We start from the raw sequence: 21,464 nt of genomic DNA, 5'->3' as shown, positions 1-21,464 counted from the left end.
TACATTTCTACGTGGGGATTGTTTAAGTGTTTAAAATCTGTTCATATGTTCATACTAAACAGCTTTCTTTGGCTTTTTTTTTGTTTTTTCAAAGTAGGAATTGTTGACAGAAAGCCTTGGAAGTGACCTAACCACCAGGTTGAACATGTCAAAAGGACTGACATCCTCCGTGCAGACAGCTGTAGCTATAGAAAAGACTGACTGTCACATGAATGATACCAGAAGCTGAATTGTCCGGTTTTTTTTTGTTGGAGCCCTTGCTGTTCGCTGTCTGCCACGTTTGCTGTGTTACGGTTGGACGAGACTAATGTGTGTGTGTGTGTGTGTGTGTGTGTGTGTGTGTGTGTGTGTGTGTGTGTGTGTGTGTGGTTAAGATGGCAATAGCTGTTGTTTGGTAAACAACGTGCACATGTTCAGCGTTATATGACAGAGGCACGGCAAATATTAACATGCCACTGATCTGTATTTTTCTGTTTTCTTGTTGTTTCCTGCTGCTGCCATCTTGGAAGTGTCTCTCAGTGTGCCTCCCCTGCTCTGTCTCTGTTTTTCTCTCTGTTTGTTTGACTGCCTATGTGGACAGCAGTTCATGAATAGATATGAATTGCGCTAATTAGACATAAAGAAAAATTAGATGTGTTAAATTAAAAGAGCCAACTAAACTGTTTCCGCGTATCACACTGCATCAATTGAACTCTCTCCATCTGTCTCCCCATCCAGCTTTACGGGACAACAGGATCGAGCTGGTCCACGCGTCCTGGTCGGAGTTGACCATCAGCATCAGTGATGTCACGCTGTCGGACGAGGGCATGTACACCTGTTCGCTCTTCACCATGCCAGTCAGAACAGCCAAAGCCTACCTGACGGTTCTGGGTAAGAAAGACGTCTTCCGATGTCTGTCCTACTTGTTCCAGAATGACTTTGAATGGCGTTCAAACAACATGGTTAACTTTGTTGCTTTCAGCTGTGGAGGACATACTCGTAGCTAAAAGAGATGGATCAGTGAGAACAAGTCAAGAAAGACAACAGAAAAACCCTGACATTTCTGCATTTTCTGGAATTTCCTACCTTTTTGGTAACACGTTCTCTAAAACCCATGTCAATAATCCATTATAACACATTATCTCCATATTGTTGATGCAATATAATGTGTCTGTAGTGCTGTTCTTTGTTCCTTAGTTCCTAGTTAATAAACATGCATGAATAACAATTTATAACAGTAATCACGACTCATTATAATGCATGATAAACATATGTATAAAGTATTTCATTGTGCCCGTAGCTATACGCAATCATAAATATTCAGAATGCTTTGTCACAATCAAAATACATTACAGAGTGTTTTTTAGAATGGCTTGTAAGGTCAGTATCAGTACTTTGCAATTGCCTATCACTCACAACTTTTGCAAGGATCATAGTGTATTACAATGGCAATCTTTTTTTCGGGGGTCCAGCACAGCAATGTTAATACCTGTAGGTAGCAAAAGTGCATTCAAAGGTTTCAATGTAATTAGGTGGAAACTTATATCGAGGAGAATGTGAGATATTTTTTGTCCGTATCCAAAAAAGTTTAAAGTGTTTTTTTTTTGGTTGATGAATTTAATGATTATTCCATTTTGTGCATGTGTTAATTTCGGAACATTATTACTAAAACAACACCTCTACACAGCCGTGTGACATCGGTGGAGGTTAAGCTTTGAGTTTTTTTTTGTGTGTGTGTGTTTTTTCAGTTTAAGCTACTAATGGTTAGTTGTGTCTTTTTCCTTCTAAGACAAAAATACCTGCATCTGCAGACATGTAAAAACATACTGTGTGGCCCTCTGGTATTGTTTGTGTTGTGATCATCGCCCCACACAAACATTGTCTCATTTCCTGCCACCGGCCTTATTATCTCGCCAATTAGTTTTCGCTAATGTTAATAGATGTGCTAGTGCACTCCAGGACCATTAGCTGGCTCTCTGTGTTAACAAGCATTCTGAGAATTAGAGACACTAAAGGCTACTGCTCAATAAGGATATGGAGAAAATGATTTTGCAATACTGAACAATAGTTAATGGTCCGAGCCAGGAAACAGAGAGGGAGATTTAATAAACATACAAAATGGTCTGGTTTAACTGCCACTGTTTGAGGACAGGGAGAGCTGGAGATAAACGCAGCAAAACATTGAAAATGATTTGGAAAAAATGCCAAACTATTAAATACACGAGCAATTAATCAAGCTCCGCGTTCAAATCATTCAAAATATTTTGAGGACTACATACAAACACGTGCTTGCAATTTTTAAATTGTAGCCGACAATCATAAATAGATTACTGAAATGATTCAGATGGCTCTGTGAGGCTGCACTCACACTGCATTTGAGCTAATTGCTAACGTCAGGATGCTCAAATGCTCACAATGGCGATGCTAATACCTCTGCAACACTACACCTAGGACATAATGTCAAACCTGTTATGTTTTCACATGCTGTTTATTTTTTATTGTTTAAAACCCATTTTTACATATTGCCTTTAATCCAGAGGGTTACATAAATATGAGCAAATATTTTAAATGCAATCCGTACAAGAGAAATTTCACTCAAAACTACTAAAGGTAATAGCGTGCCTGAAAATACAAAACATGCCAATTCCAATATATACTGAAAGAAAATGCACAAAGCACACTAACTAATCTTGAATAAAGTTCTAAATAACATTTTTACGAAAAATGGCTCTAAATTGTTGTATATACATGTAATTACTGTATAAAATGTATATATTAACATAAAGCAATGTGATCGTCATGACCACGGGAATTGTCAGTGAAATCCACTGAAATCTTTTCCTTTTCACCACACATCGGCTCAAACTGAGGTCTCATTACTTTTCCATGTCTTGAAAACGCTATTGGTTAGTGCTCAAACAGTCGCGCACACAAGAGCACGCCGCAGCGCAGACATATCCACGATGTGCACACAGGTGGAGAAAACCCACGCACCCACAGTGCTCTACTCTCCCACATGTATGCGCAGACTCACACACAGACAGAGAGAAAAAGATTAAAGCTTCTCAGCCTCTGGCCACCCAAGGGGAACGTGACTGTATAAGATGAACATTGTATTTGATCTGCTCTCGTTAAATCTTGGAGGAAAAAAAACCCCTTTTTTTTTTTCTCGGTCAAGCCGCACCTACTCATACGCACACTTACACACAGACCACAGTAGATGTCGGGTTAGTTACATATAATGACACTTGCACTTTACACACTTGAAAACCATGCAGTGAACCGATTTGCAGATAAACGTCGACGTTGAAAATTCCATGTTTAGTGTTTAATTGGATCCCGCCGCATATCGTGTCTACCGAGCGGCAGCCATTGTTGGGGCTGTGCATGCACAAGTGTGGTAAACAGGAAAACAAGAAGACCTTTACGTCTGGTAATAAACCTTACTGGAGGTGGTGAGACAGACAAGGCCAGAGTCAGTCAATGGCATTGACTGACAGACCTTTCAGTCACTCAGCCCGAGGCAGACTTATTGCTCATTGACATCAGAAGGGCAGACACTACACACTTAAAACACTCATTATAGCGAGGGCCAGTAATGAACGTTTTCTGTTCAACCTTGTGGCCTCCTCCGTTGTCACGAGCCTTTTGTTTACACGGCATGCAAATACACACAGAGGAAAAACAGCATATTTTTTCCAGCTCAGAGACGCACTACGAGATTTCTGATGCTAAAAACAGTGACAAAAGCTGACGTCTGTTGACGCTGAGAAGTGGCAGGGGATTTTGGGAGTTGTTTACTTTACTAACAGAGCACACAGTGAACGAGTGCTCCATCACAAGTGAGCCTTACAAACAATTAGGAACTGTTGCGTCGCTAGCTGGCTAGCTTGCCAACGTTCCGCCTCAATTTCTGACAAATTGATCCTCGGGCCAACAAAACTTGTCCTGAGGATCGATCTTGGACCATAAGGGGGCCCCATGAAATCGTGGCGCATAGCCAGATAAAGGGACAGATCCAGGAACATTTTGAGATAGAGCGTTTTTCTGCATATTCGTTAATATCTCAGGGAATAATGCATGGATCTTGATGAAAAAATCAGTGGCTAGGATCTCTATGTGAAGGCAATTTCTGGATCCAGCACACTGAATATGTTAAATTTAATATGGGTGAGGCCTGGTTGAATTAAAGAGACTGTTGCGCCTTGCTGGAGGTACAGTACGTGTTCTGTACCGAGTGTCGTTGTATACATGCTTTTCGATCCTCAGTGAAAACCAAATTTGTATTCACCTCTGTGGTATTTTAGTTTGGCACACAGTCCCGATCAAAGAAGGTCTCAACTACCTGCATGGCGAGATATCGCTTGATGTATGTGAGAAAAGATTTTCTTTGTAACTCCTGTGAACCAGCCCTTGAAGAAGGAGATGCCCAGGTCGTTGGACGGACCATCCGCTGATTCGTGGATCCCTGATGCATTCCTTGAACAGGACACTGCTCAGGGATGCTGCGCCATGCTCTGCTCTCTAATCTCCCTGCAGGGGCGCAGGCTAGAGGAGAATTTCCAATAAGGCATAATAATGTTATTGTTGCATAATGACACACCGCTGCGTGTGAATAAGTTTCCATCGCCGTGATATCCGCTCCATCTTTCAGGTGTGCCAGAGAAGCCGGAGATCGATGGCCTGACAAAGCCTGCCATGGAGGGAGACCACATCACCCTGACCTGCATGACTCAGGGCAGCAAGCCCGCTGCCGACCTGCGCTGGTTCAGGAATGAGAAGGAGATTAAAGGTATGTAACATTTGGATACATTGGACAGCATATCAGGCCTTTCAGGGTGAATGACGACACAAGAGGAAATGATGGTTCCATTACCGGGCAAGGGAGTGTTTGCTTATCTTCACAGATATCTGACTGTCAACTGTCAGCTGTCAAGCTGGGCGCCTTTTCGTCAGTTTTCCTTATCGAGAACACGACATGTTCTTATTGGAAACCAAATCAAAGGTGTTCCTTATAACCTTAAAATGGAAATGCAATCAATCCCCCCAGCCGGCGCCCCCCCCCCCCCCCACCCCCCCCCCCGCCTCCAGCATTTTAAAGTGTTATTGTATTGGATGCTCTCTGTATTCCTTCGAGAAGCAACTGCCAGCTACTCCTTCATTAGGTATAATGGAGACGAGAAAGCACATCATTCTGTGCTTTCTGGTATTATCTTACAATGATGAGTATCATTTACTGATATTTCTAATACAAAGCTATAGTTTCGATTTCCCCGGAACACGCCACTCAGTTAGGCCAGCACTTTTTAAATGCGTTGTCAGATACTAAAGTGTATTGAATATTACATTATCAGCGTGGCTCAGACCGCTTTGTAATCAGCAAACATAACACAATGCAAACTTAAATCTTTTCTTACAAACCTGGCACGATGACACCGCTGCAGTGATGCCTCGACCGTGTATTTTTGGTGCCGAACAAGCTGTTTCTCCTGGAACAGATTCAGCACGTGTCCTCTGGCCTGAGACCGATACATTAACCTCCCTTGTTATCAGAGGACTGTTTTAAATCACAGCGACTGGACTACACACCTCATTTCCACCCTGCTCCTGCTCTGTTCGACTTGATGAACCATCCCCTCAGTAATTGTTTGAACGGAAGAGAGCGAGAGAGCGACCGAGGGAGAATATTGAAGAAAAGCGAGCCAGAGACGTGAAATGATGAAATAAGGTTTTAGGGAGAGAGCAACAGATGTGGTTCTGAATCGAATTAAGCGCAGAACCCGGCGGGACAGGCTGTCACAGATCAGCAGCACAGTTGCGGAACATTTCCGATGGGTTTCTGTGCTCTTTCGCAATGCAGACTAAAGGTGGATAGCAAAATGCAAATCGCTCTGCGCTGATTTAAACCAAGCACAAGTTGCAAACAAAGAGATTCGATTGAGAACGGCGTGTGTTTTTGTTCTCTCATTTTGTTTGGAGCTGCCAGAAGACAACAATGCAGACCGGCAATGAAAACTTTCAAAATCTTTGTACAACCCAACAGATCACTGAACCTCAGTAGAGAGAATAGCAGGCAGCCAGGTGTTGCACGTCGTAAATGCCCGGTTAAATTCAGTCGCAGTTTAAAGTAAAATCACATTTGGAATGCGAAACACACAGACACTTCTCAGAGTTCATTTCCCTGCTAATATTCAGGATTAATAAACCACAGAAATCTTTTTTTTTTTTTTTGCCAAGGCATGCATGATTTTTGCTTATTAACTTTGCATATTAATGCATTCTTGTTCGTTTTTTTTTTGGCCTCTCTGTCATCAGCGTTGCAGAGGTCTCTCTTGTAGCTGGTGCACACTTAGATCTGTGCTCAAATTAATGTACAACATGTTTTTGCAATCAAAAAACATATTTTTGATGTATTTTTAGAGACATTACTGCCGCGAGAGACTCACATAACAATCACCTGGTAACATCACTGGACCAGCGCGCTAAAGAGCTAATAGCCTTGCTATGCTTGAGCTCATTAACACTGACAGAACCTCATGTTTTGCTTATCCTTCATTAAAATTAAACAGAATACTCGTTGCTCTCTATAACCGCTATGGCACTTTAATATCCTGTAAACAATAATCTTAGCCATCTTTCAGTCATTAAAGTCTGTTTATTAGCAGATCCCCAAGTCGCATATTGTTGTTGTTTTTTTAAAAACATTTTTGTAATCTAACTTTTCTATTATAGTAGTTTGTCATTCCACTTTATATTTCCTCTTGTTGCTCTTCTGAGGAACATGAAGCTTATATATATATATATATATATATATATATATATATAAAAAAGAGCATGCACTAATTAGCAGAGTGACTATTTTTCCTTACAGGCTTATTGTGTATCTGCTGGTGATTATTGCGTCTCCCAGAGGCCCGCTACTGAGAGAGGAGCTCCCTGTAAGGCAAATGGAAACACAGCCAGGGCATAATTTTCTTTTAATTTACCACAGAAAGTTAACAGGTAGTCAGAGATCTCCCCCGTGGTTTGAAGTGAAGGTAGTCTCGGGAGGATTGGCTTCCTTATTAAGGTCAGATGCAATAATTTTCTCCTCAACTTGGCACGCTGCTATCTTTAATTTGGGCCTTGTACATTTTTATGCACGTACATTATTCACCATGACAAGGTTGTAGTCACTAACCCACTAAGGACACATAGTGTGTTCAGGCTTGTCTTTCTGAATTGTATTCCATAATATATACGCCATTTAACACTGACACTGCTGACTTAGCTTTACCCTCCAATTTTTACCTCCACTAAGGAGGCTGTGTTTTCACCCATGTCTGGTTGGTTGTTTGGTTGGTCAGTTGGTCGGTCGGTCGGGCAATTGGCAGGATGACACAAAATCCACTGAACAGATTTCCGCTAAACTGGGCTGAAGGATGGGTCTTGGCCCAGAAAGAAGCCCATCAACTTTTGGAGGACTTTTATTTTAACACTACTTACTAGTGGATAAAAATCACTACAATGCCGGACATTAAGCGTTAAAAGTAAAGAAATCATGGTAAAATATTGATTTGGTAAAAGTAGAAGTCACACATACAAATGGTACTTGAGTAGAGTATCAGATAATTTAATATTCTGAAGTATGAGAGCACTTTTCTGGCAATAAGTGTACTTAACGCAAAAAAAAAAAAAATGAATTGAAACAGTTGATAGAGATTGATAGAGTCTCATCCCCACTTCATCAAATACTGAAGGGACAAACAAAATAAAGGGGAAAAGAATCAGCATTGTTAAAGAAACCCTCTTGTCCCAGAACGGAGAGCAGAACCTTGAGACTTTCATCTAAATGTCAAGATTAGAAGATTCTTGTCAGATCTGCTTTAGGACTCGTAAAGAATTCCGATCAGAGGCAAAGTTTTCGTCCCTCTCTGAGCGTCTGCCATCTCACCCTTTCTACCCCGAGCTTAAGCCCAGACAGCTCAGCCCGCTATCTCGCATTAAGGGTTTCCAAGGGGTCCAGATAAGCAAGCAGATAAGCCCAAATCAATGCTGGTGTTCCGCACAGTTTTAAGCAGCTATCATGGCATCTCTCCATTTAATTAACTGTAGTTGGGAGACGTTATTGAATCCGCATCGTCATGTTCATTCAACTCCACGTTTACCTCGGTGGCGAACCTCGTCACAATAAACCTTTGTTGCCAAACCAGTAAGAATAATCTGTGAACACAGAAAGGTAATAATGTACAAAATGTTGAAACACGTGTTGGTCTCAAGGGTGAAGGAAAACAGTGATCTGTTGATTAGTTTTCCTGCCTTTCCCGACGACTAGGTGTCTGTTTTTAATTAGCAGCTCATCGCTCAGCGTGAGGCGTTTGACAGACTTATTCAGGACATGTCGACAGCATGATTGACAATTTACACATTTACATCTTCCTTGCGCCCGCCATAAATACATTTCTGACACTAATTGGTGCGCCATCTCTTAGCATTAAGGTGTGAGTAATTATCTGGACACAGTCAGACTGACTTGGTACATATGACAACGGCTGAGAGTTTGTTTGTGTGTAAATGCACCTGCAGCTGCCGTGCTGAACTGCAATGAGTCAGGCCGACCCAGCGAGCCGCTCTCTGGTGGTCGGACTTCTCTTCTTAAAACTGACTAAATAAATAAACATCAACACCGAGAGTGACACATGTTCATACAAAATGTATGCACGAGCGTGTGGGTGTGTGCGAGCGCACTTGAAGTGTTCATCATCCTGACAGCGTCACAGGGTGTGTTCAGTGTAAAAGAAAAAAAAAAAAAAAAGCCATCTGATTGTGGGTGACCATGCTGGGAATAAATGACAATTGTGACATATTGGTGTGGGATCTGGGGGAATAGAGAAGATTATATTACCAGCAGAGCCACTGGAGCAGTCCATCACCCATTCGCATGCGGTTAACGGACTCACTATGCTAAACGTGCGCGCGCGCGTGTGTGTGTGCGGGTGCGTGCGTGTATTCATCTGCTTATATGTGTGGGTGAGCAAAACAGACAGATGGAGGAGACAGCCCACATGTAAGGATTTAAGCTTGTGTGTGTGGAACGGAATCCAATATTCTTATTTCTCAGTCTCTTTGTCCCTCAGATCCCCTCAGTCCCCACCCAGTAATGATATATTTCTATCTCAGTTACACACCGTAACCTAGGGAGACCTCTGCCAATATCAGCACATGTAGCAGTTGTTTACACACCACTGAACCAGAGGGGGCTGCGTGGAGACCGAGCGCGACAGAGATGAAATGAATATTTATTTGAAATAAGGGTGGGGATGTTCGCTGTCGGACTCGTATTATCATACTCTCTGACCTAAACTGTAGAGGTTATTGCTTCATCGTGTTACGCGATAACTCTATTCCAAGGGGGCTTAGGGAGGGGTGGAAGCACAAAGATTTGAATCAAATTCGCTCACGGTCACATCTCTATTCTGTTGTCAAACTTGTTAGTCAAGGACAAGGAACTATTACTGCAGACACAGCTCACGCTATTTTAGGTCGCCGTCTGCTGACTTCTCGGTACGCTTATCACTCAAATCCGCTGCCCGTTCACTAAAGAGTTGAACAGTGACTGAACAACCTTTTGAAATAGTGCCAGCTATTTCTTCATTTATGGGTAATTGTCCTTGACTACTGTGAGTGAGAACGGAATAAGGTGGCCATCATTATTCTGAGGTTTGCTCTCGAAAGAGCTATTGAGGAAAGTGAATAGGAAATAGCTCCTGGAGCTCATTTCAGAGGGCGAAAACGCTGAAGTGGATGAGAGCGCTAGTGTCATTGTGAGCACTGAAATAAGAATTAACTTGTGGAATTTAGAGAAGTTTTCTAGTTACAAGGGAAAAAAAAACTTTTTTTTTTTTTTCCCCCAGTCACGTGGGCAGTGTTAGACAACCTTGCACACCGCTTTAAAAGTCTGTGTTGGGACTACATTTGTACTACCCAGCTCCCTGGGGTGGAGCGGATCAATGCCCATTAAAGATGTAATTTCAAGATGGCTCCTGCGAGTCAGACTGGCATGAATAAAAGATGCACACACAAAAACGCATATTCACCCTCTCCATGCTGTATGCATGTGCAGCACAGGCACAGAGATGCTGCCTGACGTGAGATCTGAGCAAATCTATTAGCTTGGCATGTGATTAGGGTTGCAACTGATGATCATATTTGTTATCGATTGACTTGCTGATTGCTTTCAGGTCATGTCGTGATTCTGTTTATAAAGTGTCAAAAAAAAACGTATGAAAAGTGCTCGTCACGGTTTTCCAGAGCCCGATGTGACTCGTCTTCAGATTTCTTTCTTTTGCAGCGAATCCTCACATTTAAGAAGCTGCCACCAGCAAATGTTGGACATTTTTGCTTATTTTCTTTCAACTTTGTATAATTCTTGCAGCTATGATTTGAAAATTAATATTAAGTCACTACACACATCCCTCTGTGTCATGGCTCCAGAGGTTTTAGTCTTTACACGTCTAGTTTTATGATGAAGGCCTCTTCCTGTGCGTCGTTTGTTATTGTTGTACGTACACGTTTTCCCCTAGTGAAATCATTCCTGTGTGTTTACGCCTGTGTTTTTCTCTTCACTTCATCCTGTTTCTTCCTGTCTGTTCTCTGGCCCTTTTTTCTTGTGTTCTTGATTTGTTCCCTATAGCTTCATGGTTTGTCCTTTATTACTCAGTGTCTTGGATTCTCCTTGTCGCCTTTTTTGTCGCCAGCTTTTTGTAACCTGCCTTTTTGTTGCTTGCATTTATTTATTTATTTTTTACCTTTTTTTGGGAGGGGGGAGTTTGGCCTTCAGCTGTTTTCTTTACCTGCCTGTTGTGTGTCAGCATTTGGGTCCTCACCTTTTTGACACCTTATAACACTCTGGTTTTAAGTTGTCTTGAATCTTCTTTTGGTTTCAGTCCTCACATAAAGAGCAGAACTACCTTGAGAATAGATACCTCCACCTCCTCCTCTTCCTCCTCCACTTTCTTTCTTTCTTTCTTTCTTTGGACCTATTTCACCTTGATAAAATATGCCCACGTAGAGGTGCAGCTAACTTATCCTCTGTCTCTGGCATCATACCGGTGTACGATCAGGTTAACAGGCTTAGACTCGAGTGCTGTGGCGAAGGAAGAGAGGAGGTCAGACTGTTACACCCACTGTCTGTGGCCATTAAGAGCAACATCTCGGAGGTGGAGCACCTGTCCAGTTCTAAATGCCAAGGCAGCGACATGGACCAGACCTCTCCTTTTGAGCGGCCGGCGAAAAAAGAAACACGTCTTCATAGACACATCTTAGCCGTGAAAGCTCAGGGAGTCTCATGTCAGGAAGGACATTATGATACAGGTCTGCCAGGCACTGATAGAAACTCTCCTAACATTTAACAGTGCTCCCCGGCTGGAGTCAGCCGTCAGTTGAGCTGGTAAGACAGGTCAGACTGGGCAGGATGCTTACAGGCTGCCAACAGCTCCCCGAACACTGCACGGTAGCCAGAATAAGTGAGAAGAAGGAGCAAGGCTACAATACATCATCTCCACACCTGACTGGAGCCGGGGCCTGCTGTGTATTCAGGCTCCCGTTTAAAAGTTTAGTCACTGCCGTGCCGCTCACCCTGAGAGCCAGAGGGAGCAGCTATTTATCTAACATTGTTAATTGTATTGTATCTAAATGAGTATATGTTTTCGATTATCCTCACCCACAAGCCATTTTACATTGTTTTCCGCTCGAGCAAATTGTTTTAAATCTCAGATGGGATACAGTTCAGGGTATGTTTAGTCATCCCCGGGCCTCCCCACTGCCAGGATTAATCAGCTGTGTCGCCGTCGATGATTCCTTCACCCCCACCCAGCAGCCCTCCTCTGTCTTCCTCGCCATCCCCTTCATCTTCTTCCTCTTATTTTTTTTACGTCCGTCATTTCCATTTCTAATCCTCCGAGGCTCCGTCTTGGCTCACGCCGATGATGCAGAGCTCTGAGCAGCCACCCACAGAACAGTGCGCCGCAGTGGCAGCCAAACGCTGCCAGGCTTTTTGTTGAGGAGAAGTGTTACAGGTGAATACGGTCGGATGGGGTTTATTTCACTGGATTTTTTTTTTAAAAAAAAGCATACAAAGTGTGAAAGAGCTTTTTCTTTGTGCGATGTTGAAATTCACAACAATTTGAATGTAAATCATTTTGGCTGTATAAAAAGGTAAAGACTTACACCTCTGTAAATCTGCGCAAGTGTGTTTGAGCCTGTTTAGACATATTTTTAAAAAAAATGCTCTTTGACTGATTGTGATTCTGTAATTAGAGCGAACAAAACAAGCTTCTCGCTCCTTCATTCGGCATCCACCAATTGTGTCCGACCAAATTTAAATCATCCCAAGAAATGCTACGCCGTACTCTGAAATAAAATTAGCTAGGGGCAGACTGAGACAGAGAATCTGTGCTACAAAGTCAAGCAGTGTTAAAACAGTATAATGCATGTGGGATTGCTTTTAAAGTATAACTGTATACAGTACATATTCACAGTGGCAAAAGCTTAGAGAAAATGCGTTTTTCAGTTAAATAAGTTAAAATGAAAACATAAAGAGAATTCAAGCTGGGTTTTGTTACGTTTATATAGAAACTCTCTCTAAAATGGGATGATTATGAATGTAATATACAGCGCAGACCTCAGTGTTTTGTTCTGAATCAGGCGGCAAAAGAAAAGAGCAAGTATCCATGTTTTAACTTTTAGGCCGGGCGTTTGATTAAAATACATTGCCTCCCTCAGAGAACAGCTGAAAACATTGTTGTTCACTCAGGCCGGCGAAGACATTTTCTCTCGTTCAACAGCTTCTGGCCATCGAGGCTTCGAACAGTCCTCCAGCAATCCAGCTTGTTGTTTCTCGCCCAGCATCATGCACCACAAGAGCCAATAACGTGTGAAGTTGACGGTAGCGGCTTGAAGTAACTCCACGGCGGCACTGTGATCACGATGATGATTTTAGCAACTCTCACCCCCCCCCCCAAATATCACCATGTTGGTACAAGAACTGGCCAGATGAGCTTTCTGATCGACGAGCTTTAGCTTTAACGTCAGCTGCTCCTTTCAGCTGCTCTTCAGATGTAATAAGATATTTATAGAGCAATTATACCTTTTCACCCACACACGTGCACGCCCCCGCACACAACGGTGCCGAACAGAGTGGATGCAGATTGGCACACTCTGCTCGCTGTCAGACAACCGTTATTATGTTCTCAGAGTGGATCTGAGAAGGCTTTTGGACCATATAATGACATTAATGAACCCAAACTTTAGCGGGAGCAAGCCGTTTTTTGTAGTACTCTCATCCCGGATCCCACAGAGGCAATCAGAGTCCCTTCAAATCGCCACGAGACGAGAGTCTAAATAGGTCTAGACACTTAAATCGCACAGCAGATTTACAGAGAAACGGAGTTTCTCGGGCTCGAGCTAACCCGGGAAGAAATCCTTTTTGCGTGTTTTGCCGAAAGCCAACCCACATTAAGAAATTGAAAACTTTTAAAGTACAGACAGAACATTAGTTGCCATCGGGGCATCGCTTAGTGCCTATCACAATGTCTGAAGTGCTTAAACTCTGGTCTCGAGCAGCAGAACGTATGAGCGCAGTCAGACCGCACAGTTCAAAATGATTCATTCAGTTCATTCAGACAAAATTGACATATTTAAAAAATATATATTTTCTAAAAACCCTTCTTTTAAGGTAAAAAAAAAAGAAAAGAAAAAAAGGTGTGAGTGATTTTTTTTAACCTTTCTTTGTTCAGCTGTTCCCGAGAGAACAATGAACAGCGGTGACTCATCTCAGCTCGTCAGTTGAATGAACAAAGTTTCAGTAAACCGACTCCTCGCTGACCCCGATTCTGACCTCAACAGTAACGTGCAAATATTAACAGGAGAGCAAGAGGGAATGGGCGACCTGTGGAAGGAACCTCAGGGCTGCGAACAGATAGAGAAAGGTGCGAAGAAAACTGATGAAGAGGCAGGGAGACGCTGTCAGTGAGGATGTGGAGTAACCATCAGGAGAATACTTGCAACTCCTAAAGCACGCCATGATATAAGATATCCTGTGTCCTCTCTCGCCGGCCCTCCTCTCTTCCTCGCTCTCCCTCAGTTCCTTCTTTGTGAAGAAAGCCAGCCATTTTCTCTCCCTCCATGTTGTCTGGCTGGATGTTGCTAACACTGCAGACCTGTCAGTCATTCATCTCTGGGGGAGGCGGGCTCATCGCCTCGGTTGGGGGAAGTGACTGAGCAGAATGGTTGATTGGCAGAATGGAGAGGTAGAGGAGACAGTGGGGTGGAATACTTAGAAAGTGGAGCAGATGAGCGCACAGGAGAGAAGGATATGGAGCGTAAACAGTCTCTTTAGGAGATACAAACAAAGGGGTCCGGCATGAGACAGAGAGAGAGAGAGGGAGAGGGAGAGGGAGAGGGAGAGGGAGAGGGAGGGAGAGACTGTACATTTACACTGATGCTTTTCTTGAATTTGCTTTGGTGAGAAGAAACAAAGGGGATTTTACAAAGCAGGGCAACACCTGAATGCAGAGATAAGCCTGGGCAGCGGGAACGGTATAAAAGTCTGCTGTTTTTGAAATAAAAAAAAAAGACCTTGTAGGAGTGTGTACATACCAGCTTGATACGATTTAAACTACTGGCAGCAGGCACGATGCGAGCAGACCGACCACCCCCAAACGACTGGTTGAACAGATGTGATTGAAAAGAAGTGTGCGTTAAAAATACCTGCTCGGAGGAGGATATGTATAAGCAGCTAAGTTGTGAAACGGCCGGCGGGTGAAAGTGAGGCAAGCGAGCAGCGAGTTGTGAATGCTGGCTTAAAACTGCGTTCTGGCAGAGGATGGTCACTGGTGTTACATAACACCTACTTAACAGTCTCCGGATTTTTCGGAGAATATGGGCGTCATGTGTGTAGGCTGAGGTGAATTCATCAAAACCTGGCAGATATTATTAAATGGTGTCTGCTACCTGATGCCACAGCCGCCCCTTCTTGAACTATTTGGGAATGAATTTGTGCAGGAATCACCGTAGAGGACATTGAATTTTCACAAAATCCAGAGGGGGGAATCTTCCCTAAACTTTGTTTTCACAGCCAGGTAAAAGTGTAAGGCACTGAAACTCAGCTCACCTACGATTAGTTAAAACATCTCAGCTCGAGGATTTAGATAAAGGTTCTTCATTGTGCAGCAGGAATTTGTACCTGGCTGAAATGACTCTGTGGGTATTTAACAGCTCCAGCTTAGATCAGATCAGCAGTGTTGGAGATATGAGACCCTGGCGGAGATGCACATTTTTTTACATCATTGAAGTTAAGGATGCGGGTGCACAAGCGGCGTTAAAACATCGCTCAGTGATCATCGAGTTTAAAAGAGAGACTGGAGTAAAAGCTGTAAAACCACATTTTCACTGTTCTGTGTTCCTTCTATGTTCACAACACTGAACACGACACAGAAAGACAAACTAGTCTACAGACAATTGCCCATTTTAAGCTAGTCTACCAACACACATTCAAGTCATTTTACTGTAAAAAATCTTTCATTGCTATGGTCAAAGTTTGCCATCACAAGGTGGTCGTGAAACTTTAAGCAAAACACATTTGGCTCATTAAAGGCCCATATCACTAGGGAGGCAAATGAGGCAAAACGTGTAATGATGTGATCAAGGGATAAGCCAATTTTTCAGGACATCATGTAGATCATTTTGAGGAGGCTGTGTTCTCCCATGCCTTGGCAGTGATCGCTGTGTTGATGGGCATGGAGCGGCGGATCAGCTGTTTGGTTAGGCAGGTGTGGCAGCGAGAGCAGGTTTTTTTTACAGATGGAGAGGAACATGCATGATGACATGTTGCAGTGAGGGCTGATTGAAGTTGACGCCAAAATGACTGATTGGGAGTGTTTTCCTCCCAATGAGGCTGGAAATAGTTGTGGAGTGAATTGAAACTGTTTGGTGAGAGTTAGACATTGTGTGGGAGCAGTGACGCAGAGGCAGAGAGGATGAATGGTGACAGTGTAGATATAAAACAGGCCGGTGGGTTTCGTTAGAGGCATGACCACAATTGGTGTACTGTATGGATGTCAAAGCAGGCATCCTGGGAGACGTGTGAAGTGGGCTGGACTTTTTTATTTAAGTTCCTTTTCATGTTGTGCTTTGTAAATACTTCATGCATGCATGATTCCCCCGAAGAACTGCGATGAATATAAAACCAGAATCAAGGCCTAACCGAACATCACGTTGGTGTGTGGCCAGTCATACCTTAGCGAGATAAATGTGCCGCATCTGTGACGGTATGCAACTCTCTCCAAAGGTGCCAAAGAGGTGAACGCAAGCGGGAAGACATTTACAGTACGGAGCTCCTTGCAGCTGCACGTGGACAGAAATGACGATGGGGTGGCCTACACCTGTAAAGTGGACCATGTGGCACTGACACAGACACCGCAGCAGGCCACTGAAGTACTGGAGGTCCACTGTGAGTGTACACACAGAAAAGACACGCACACATTTTACTAAAGCGTAGAGATCTTTTTACAGCTGCAGAATCATGTTAGCCAGCATTCAGCCTCATAGAACCAACATGCTGCATGTTTTTAATTCTGTTATTTCAAAGTTTGAACATCTGGTAAGACTTCATAATAACCATCATGAATAAACGCTACATTTATAGCTAATTAACCTTAAGTTAAAGATGCAGTATGTAACGTTTGACCGGTTGTCTTTGGCCGGCTCATACTCCGGACATCAAGGGGTCAGCATATCACCAGAGCAAACGCTAAGTGCTGCTAACTATAGCTGCTGTCAGCTCGCTAGCTCTGTTAGCTGTGCATCCAGCAGTCCACCCTGGGAGCTCAGAGCACCAGGGGAGTGTGGCAGCAACACAATACCCCGATGTCATGACATCCAAATTGCTTTTCACATTCCGTTAATGAGTTGGGCTCATCACATGAAAATCTTACAAATTGCACCAAATAGTTATTTGACTGTCCAAAAGTTATGAAATGCTTTATAAGCCATTTGTTTTATGAAGCATTTTATTGCTGGTTAACAGCTATTAACTGAATTTTAATTGACATAAATGGCATTAATTCATTCATGGTTTTCATAATATATATATTTATACATTACATTATTACAAAAAAACATTATTTAAACATTTACAATACATTTACTTTTATCGCACTATATCAAGCTGGTCTAGACATAAATTAAATTATTGTGGATTAAAATCCCCATGCACTTAATTTGAATCATTACAATATTCTTATAATGAAAAATCATAAATCAGAGATCTTCTCTTATTATATTTTATTAAAACTGTCACAAGGTGACATCTTAGATCTTTATATTGGAATTATATTTCAAAAATCACATAATTTTATTCAAGGAAAACTCAAAAAGGAATTTACAATTTTTGTCTGATATCTTATTGCCATTGGATAATTTTTTTATGCATAATCATGATATCGCATCACAATATGAAGCTAATCATGGAAAAGTCATCTAAATGTAAATTTATTTCATATGGGCGACCCTCACTTCGAGCCTCCTCCGTCTGTTCTAGATGCTCCTCGTGTGGATATCATCCACTCCCTCGCAGTCCCACAGGAGGGTCAGTACTTAAAGCTGGAGTGTGTGTCCAAAGGCAACCCTTCGTAAGTCACTCACATCCTGCATTAGTTGACACTGTCCTTTTATGAAATGCGTGAGAAAATGTACATGTGTCATGCCTTGTCTCTTCTTTCACATCCTCTATCCTCACAGGCCGGATCCTGTGAAGTGGACAAAGGACGGGGGTGAACTTCCTGACCTGGACAGGATGATTGTCGAGGGGAGGGAGCTCACCTTTACTTCACTCAACAAGACAGACAATGGCACCTACCGCTGCGAAGCCGGCAACCACCTAGGGACCAGCAGTGCTGAATATGTACTCTACGTCTATGGTGAGTTCACAGGAAATCACTGCTGTGCAGGTAATCGTGTTTGGGTTTTTTTCTTGTGATGGAGCAGAGACAAATCATCATCAGCCTGACACCAGTGACAGATGAAGGACCTGTAAAAGGAAATGAAAGATACAAGAGGACGCAAGACTTCAACAGCGCTTTATACAAATAATGGAGAGTATAAACCTCACAGGCACAAAGCTCCATTGTAAAAACCAGGATTTTAATACCTCCTGATCTGCATACTGTATCAGTGCTGTGAGTGATTAGTGGTACCATCTCTCACAGGGAGAATAAGGGCCTCAGGTGACACAAATGCCACCAACGCCTTCCTTAAAATAAACCTGCGCCCCAGATCCTACATACACACACACACACACACACGCACGCACGCACGCACACACACACACACACACACCGGGAGGGAAATGTGTGAGGGAGGCAAAATTTAGTGCTGCGTTGTCAGGAATATCACCAGGAAGGATAAGTAATTCCTAGTAACGCCAGAGGAGGTGGAGGATAAAGGGACTCGCTGTGAGGGAAAACAGATAGCTCATCCTTTTCTCCACTGCCATTTGTCTCTTGGCATTAAGTAATAATGCTTAAAAAAAGAGTAGAGCAGTGACACATCTCTTTTTCCCTCTGTTTTAGGAAAAAAAGGCTGGTAGTTTTTGGTCAGAGAGACCACTCGACTGGAGGCAAAAAACATCATTTCCCAAAGGATCGATAAAATATTCCTTGATGATTATTACAGGCACCTAAGAGGTGGTTCATTTGCTCTCATTTCTGAAAATAGACCTGATCTGATGAAAAAAAAAAAGAGAGAGAGAGAAATAAACCTCTCACGTTCCCACGGCCATGTTTTCAAGAGCTCAGGTGAATTCGTGTGTGTTCTTGACTTGTCTGTGATGGGTGAGTAATAACCAGATGTGGAGCTGATGAAGGATGCAAGGTCACTATCAATAGTTCATGATGTGCCTCCTGCTGGTCGTAGCCAAGGCCACAGCAACACACGGAAACCTCTGGAGTCAGTAATGTTTAAACATTAAAACGTCTACAAATGCTAAACTACATAATAAATAACCAATTAGGTGAAAAGTCATATAGCGCAATGAAGTTAAGTTTGATTTATTGATGAGAGCATACATTTATCACTCTGCTCTATGTGCCTCCAGTGCCGCACTATATAACAATTAATGAATGTAGACATTTCTCAGTAATAACCAATATTTATTAACTGCATCTGAGCGGCTGCAAGGGTCCCACGCACAGCCCGATCTCACAGCAGCAGGTGTAACTGACACACCAATCCATTAAAGAACAACATGCGAGTGTGACAGTTTGCCTCGCCTCGGCACAAATGCACTGGTTGTGTGAAGGTGCCATAACAGCAGTGGACAAGGATGATAATGATTAGAGCAAGAGACAAATGCAGTAGGATGAGCCGTAAGATTTTTATTAACATGTAGTTTTGGGTTGGTTCATTCACCCATGCAACCAAAATATTTTCCTAAACCTAGCTGAAGGAGTTTTGGTGGCTTCATTTTTGAATGAGTTGCGTGTTTGTCGATACTAGCTCGACCACAGAGGCCCTGTCGTTTCACAGGTAGGCAAGGCCAAATCCGACTGTGCCGCTGGACTGATGGAGTCTACTACGCGGCTCAGGTCAATACTAGGTTGCCCAGCAACATATATGTCATTATCTGCAACAACAGCATGCTCAGGCTTACTAACAGCATCTCTTCAGACTCATTGCACATTGTTAATGGATAATATAAACTTCTGCCCTCGATTAGGACGACCTCCGGTGTAAACTGCTGGTCACGTAGGCCTATTAAGGTTCGTTTGTGCCTGACAAATATGTAAACATGTATGTGTGTGCAGATGCCCAATGCAGAAAGAAGCGGATACAGTCGATGGATGCGATATTGACTTTTACCATTGGCTTTCTGCATATACAGGTTTACACGTTTGTCAGCGCAGTCATAACATTTTGCAGCCACGTGGATGCGGAAAGTGTGATGTCAGCTGGAATAGAACCGCGGGCGTGTCGGCTGTCCATACCCCATAAGGTTGAAAGTTAGAATGTCAACCAAAATAGAAATATTGCCCATAGGTTAATTACTTCTCCAACAATGGACTCACAGAAGGAAAAATTACGGCACGGACAGTCAAGCTCTTTAATAGATCCATGTTTCAAACGACTGTAAATGTCCCATAAATATAATCTCATCCTACGACTGTATGATTTTAATGGCTCACAACTTGATCTTCAGCTGGCAGTGCTGAGTAAAATCAAAATGGGTCAAGTAAGGACGAGGAAAATTCCCAGTGTTATACAACTAATAATTATTAACGCGGCCGTCACACGTCGTTTCTGGTTTTATGCTCGCACTACACAGTGGCAAGTGTGACAAGAAAAATGTAAAGATATAAACATTCCGCGTTTTTCTGTCTAAACTTTATGATGACTTTTTTCGAACCACTCCTAAGGTAGCGATAACAACTTTTATGGTTCTATTACTCAGATATTTAGGGAAAACAAATCACTTGCAGCTTGCCATCTTTGCATTCAAAGCCACAACACAGGTCCGGACTGAGGGGCGATACATTCCATCTGATATTTATACTTTTTCCTTCAAATTAAAATCCCGTGTGAAGGCTGAGATGTGAAGTCGCACAAGCAGAATTTACCACAGGTAAGCACAGAGAGACTGATATCCGTGCCAGTTAAATTACCACAGTTAGCAGCATATTGATTAGGTTCACCAAGTTGAAAGATAAATAATGTAATTATCTCCTTTAATAATTTATTGGTTCCACTAAAATGGGCTCATCAGCAGCCTTTATTGCATAAGCCTTGGAAGTTTCATCACATATTTCTGAGATTTGCACTTCCTCTCCTAATTGCCCCCACATGCCACGCTTTCTCTGTGCGCCTAACAATTCCCTCAAATGCCAGCCGAGTGTAGCAACAAGAATAACCAATGCACTTAATGACAGCGGGGTTATTAAACTGACTAATTCTGCAGCACAAAGAAGGCAATTGGGTATGGGAGGGTCAAAGAGCTCTATCCAGATTCATTACGTGTTCCTTTGAAATGGCACCCAGTCGGTTCCTACCCTTCATTAGTGATTAGCACACCTTTTAGCCTTTTACAATTGCAGCCATAATTCTTGGAAAATACCTTTTTAATGGCTCCCCTCCAACGAGGAGACGTTTTTTTTTTCTCTCTTCCCTCTTTCCTGAAGACACGTACTTAGCTGCTCAGTGATTCACGCCCGGGCTGAAATGTCACAGAGACGTGCAGGACAGTCAGTCGGCCCTGAGAAAGTGTACCATAACCAATTAAAAGCAGTAAAAAAAAAAAAAGAAGAAGAAGCAGCGTGGCATAAACATAAAAGCCAAGGTGGTAGTGTAACCTCATTAAGTTTGTCACGTAATGTTTCAGACCCATTTTTTCTATTGCCTCAACATGTGAGGGGGAAATATTTCCTTGAATGAGGCACCGTTATTATCCTGTATTG

The 21,464-nt window shown here is 42.7% G+C and overlaps 1 protein-coding gene across 3 annotated transcripts in view; it reads left to right on the top strand.

Annotated features, from left to right (window-relative positions):
* cadm2a (cell adhesion molecule 2a) overlaps positions 1-21,464 on the top strand; it is a 230,788-nt gene that overhangs the window by 185,567 nt on the left and 23,757 nt on the right. For all 3 annotated transcript variants that reach the window (XM_037120374.1, XM_037120375.1, XM_037120373.1), the window contains 5 exons: positions 718-870; positions 4,634-4,771; positions 16,307-16,468; positions 17,558-17,648; positions 17,758-17,936. In XM_037120374.1, coding sequence (XP_036976269.1) covers positions 718-870; positions 4,634-4,771; positions 16,307-16,468; positions 17,558-17,648; positions 17,758-17,936 — 723 coding nt within the window. The remainder of the gene's footprint in view (positions 1-717; positions 871-4,633; positions 4,772-16,306; positions 16,469-17,557; positions 17,649-17,757; positions 17,937-21,464) is intronic.

Source organism: Acanthopagrus latus, chromosome 13 (genome assembly GCF_904848185.1).
Source record: "Acanthopagrus latus isolate v.2019 chromosome 13, fAcaLat1.1, whole genome shotgun sequence".
Lineage (NCBI taxonomy): Eukaryota > Metazoa > Chordata > Actinopteri > Spariformes > Sparidae > Acanthopagrus > Acanthopagrus latus.
Note: the sequence above shows the minus strand (reverse complement) of the source record. Positions and strands in the feature narration are given on the sequence as shown.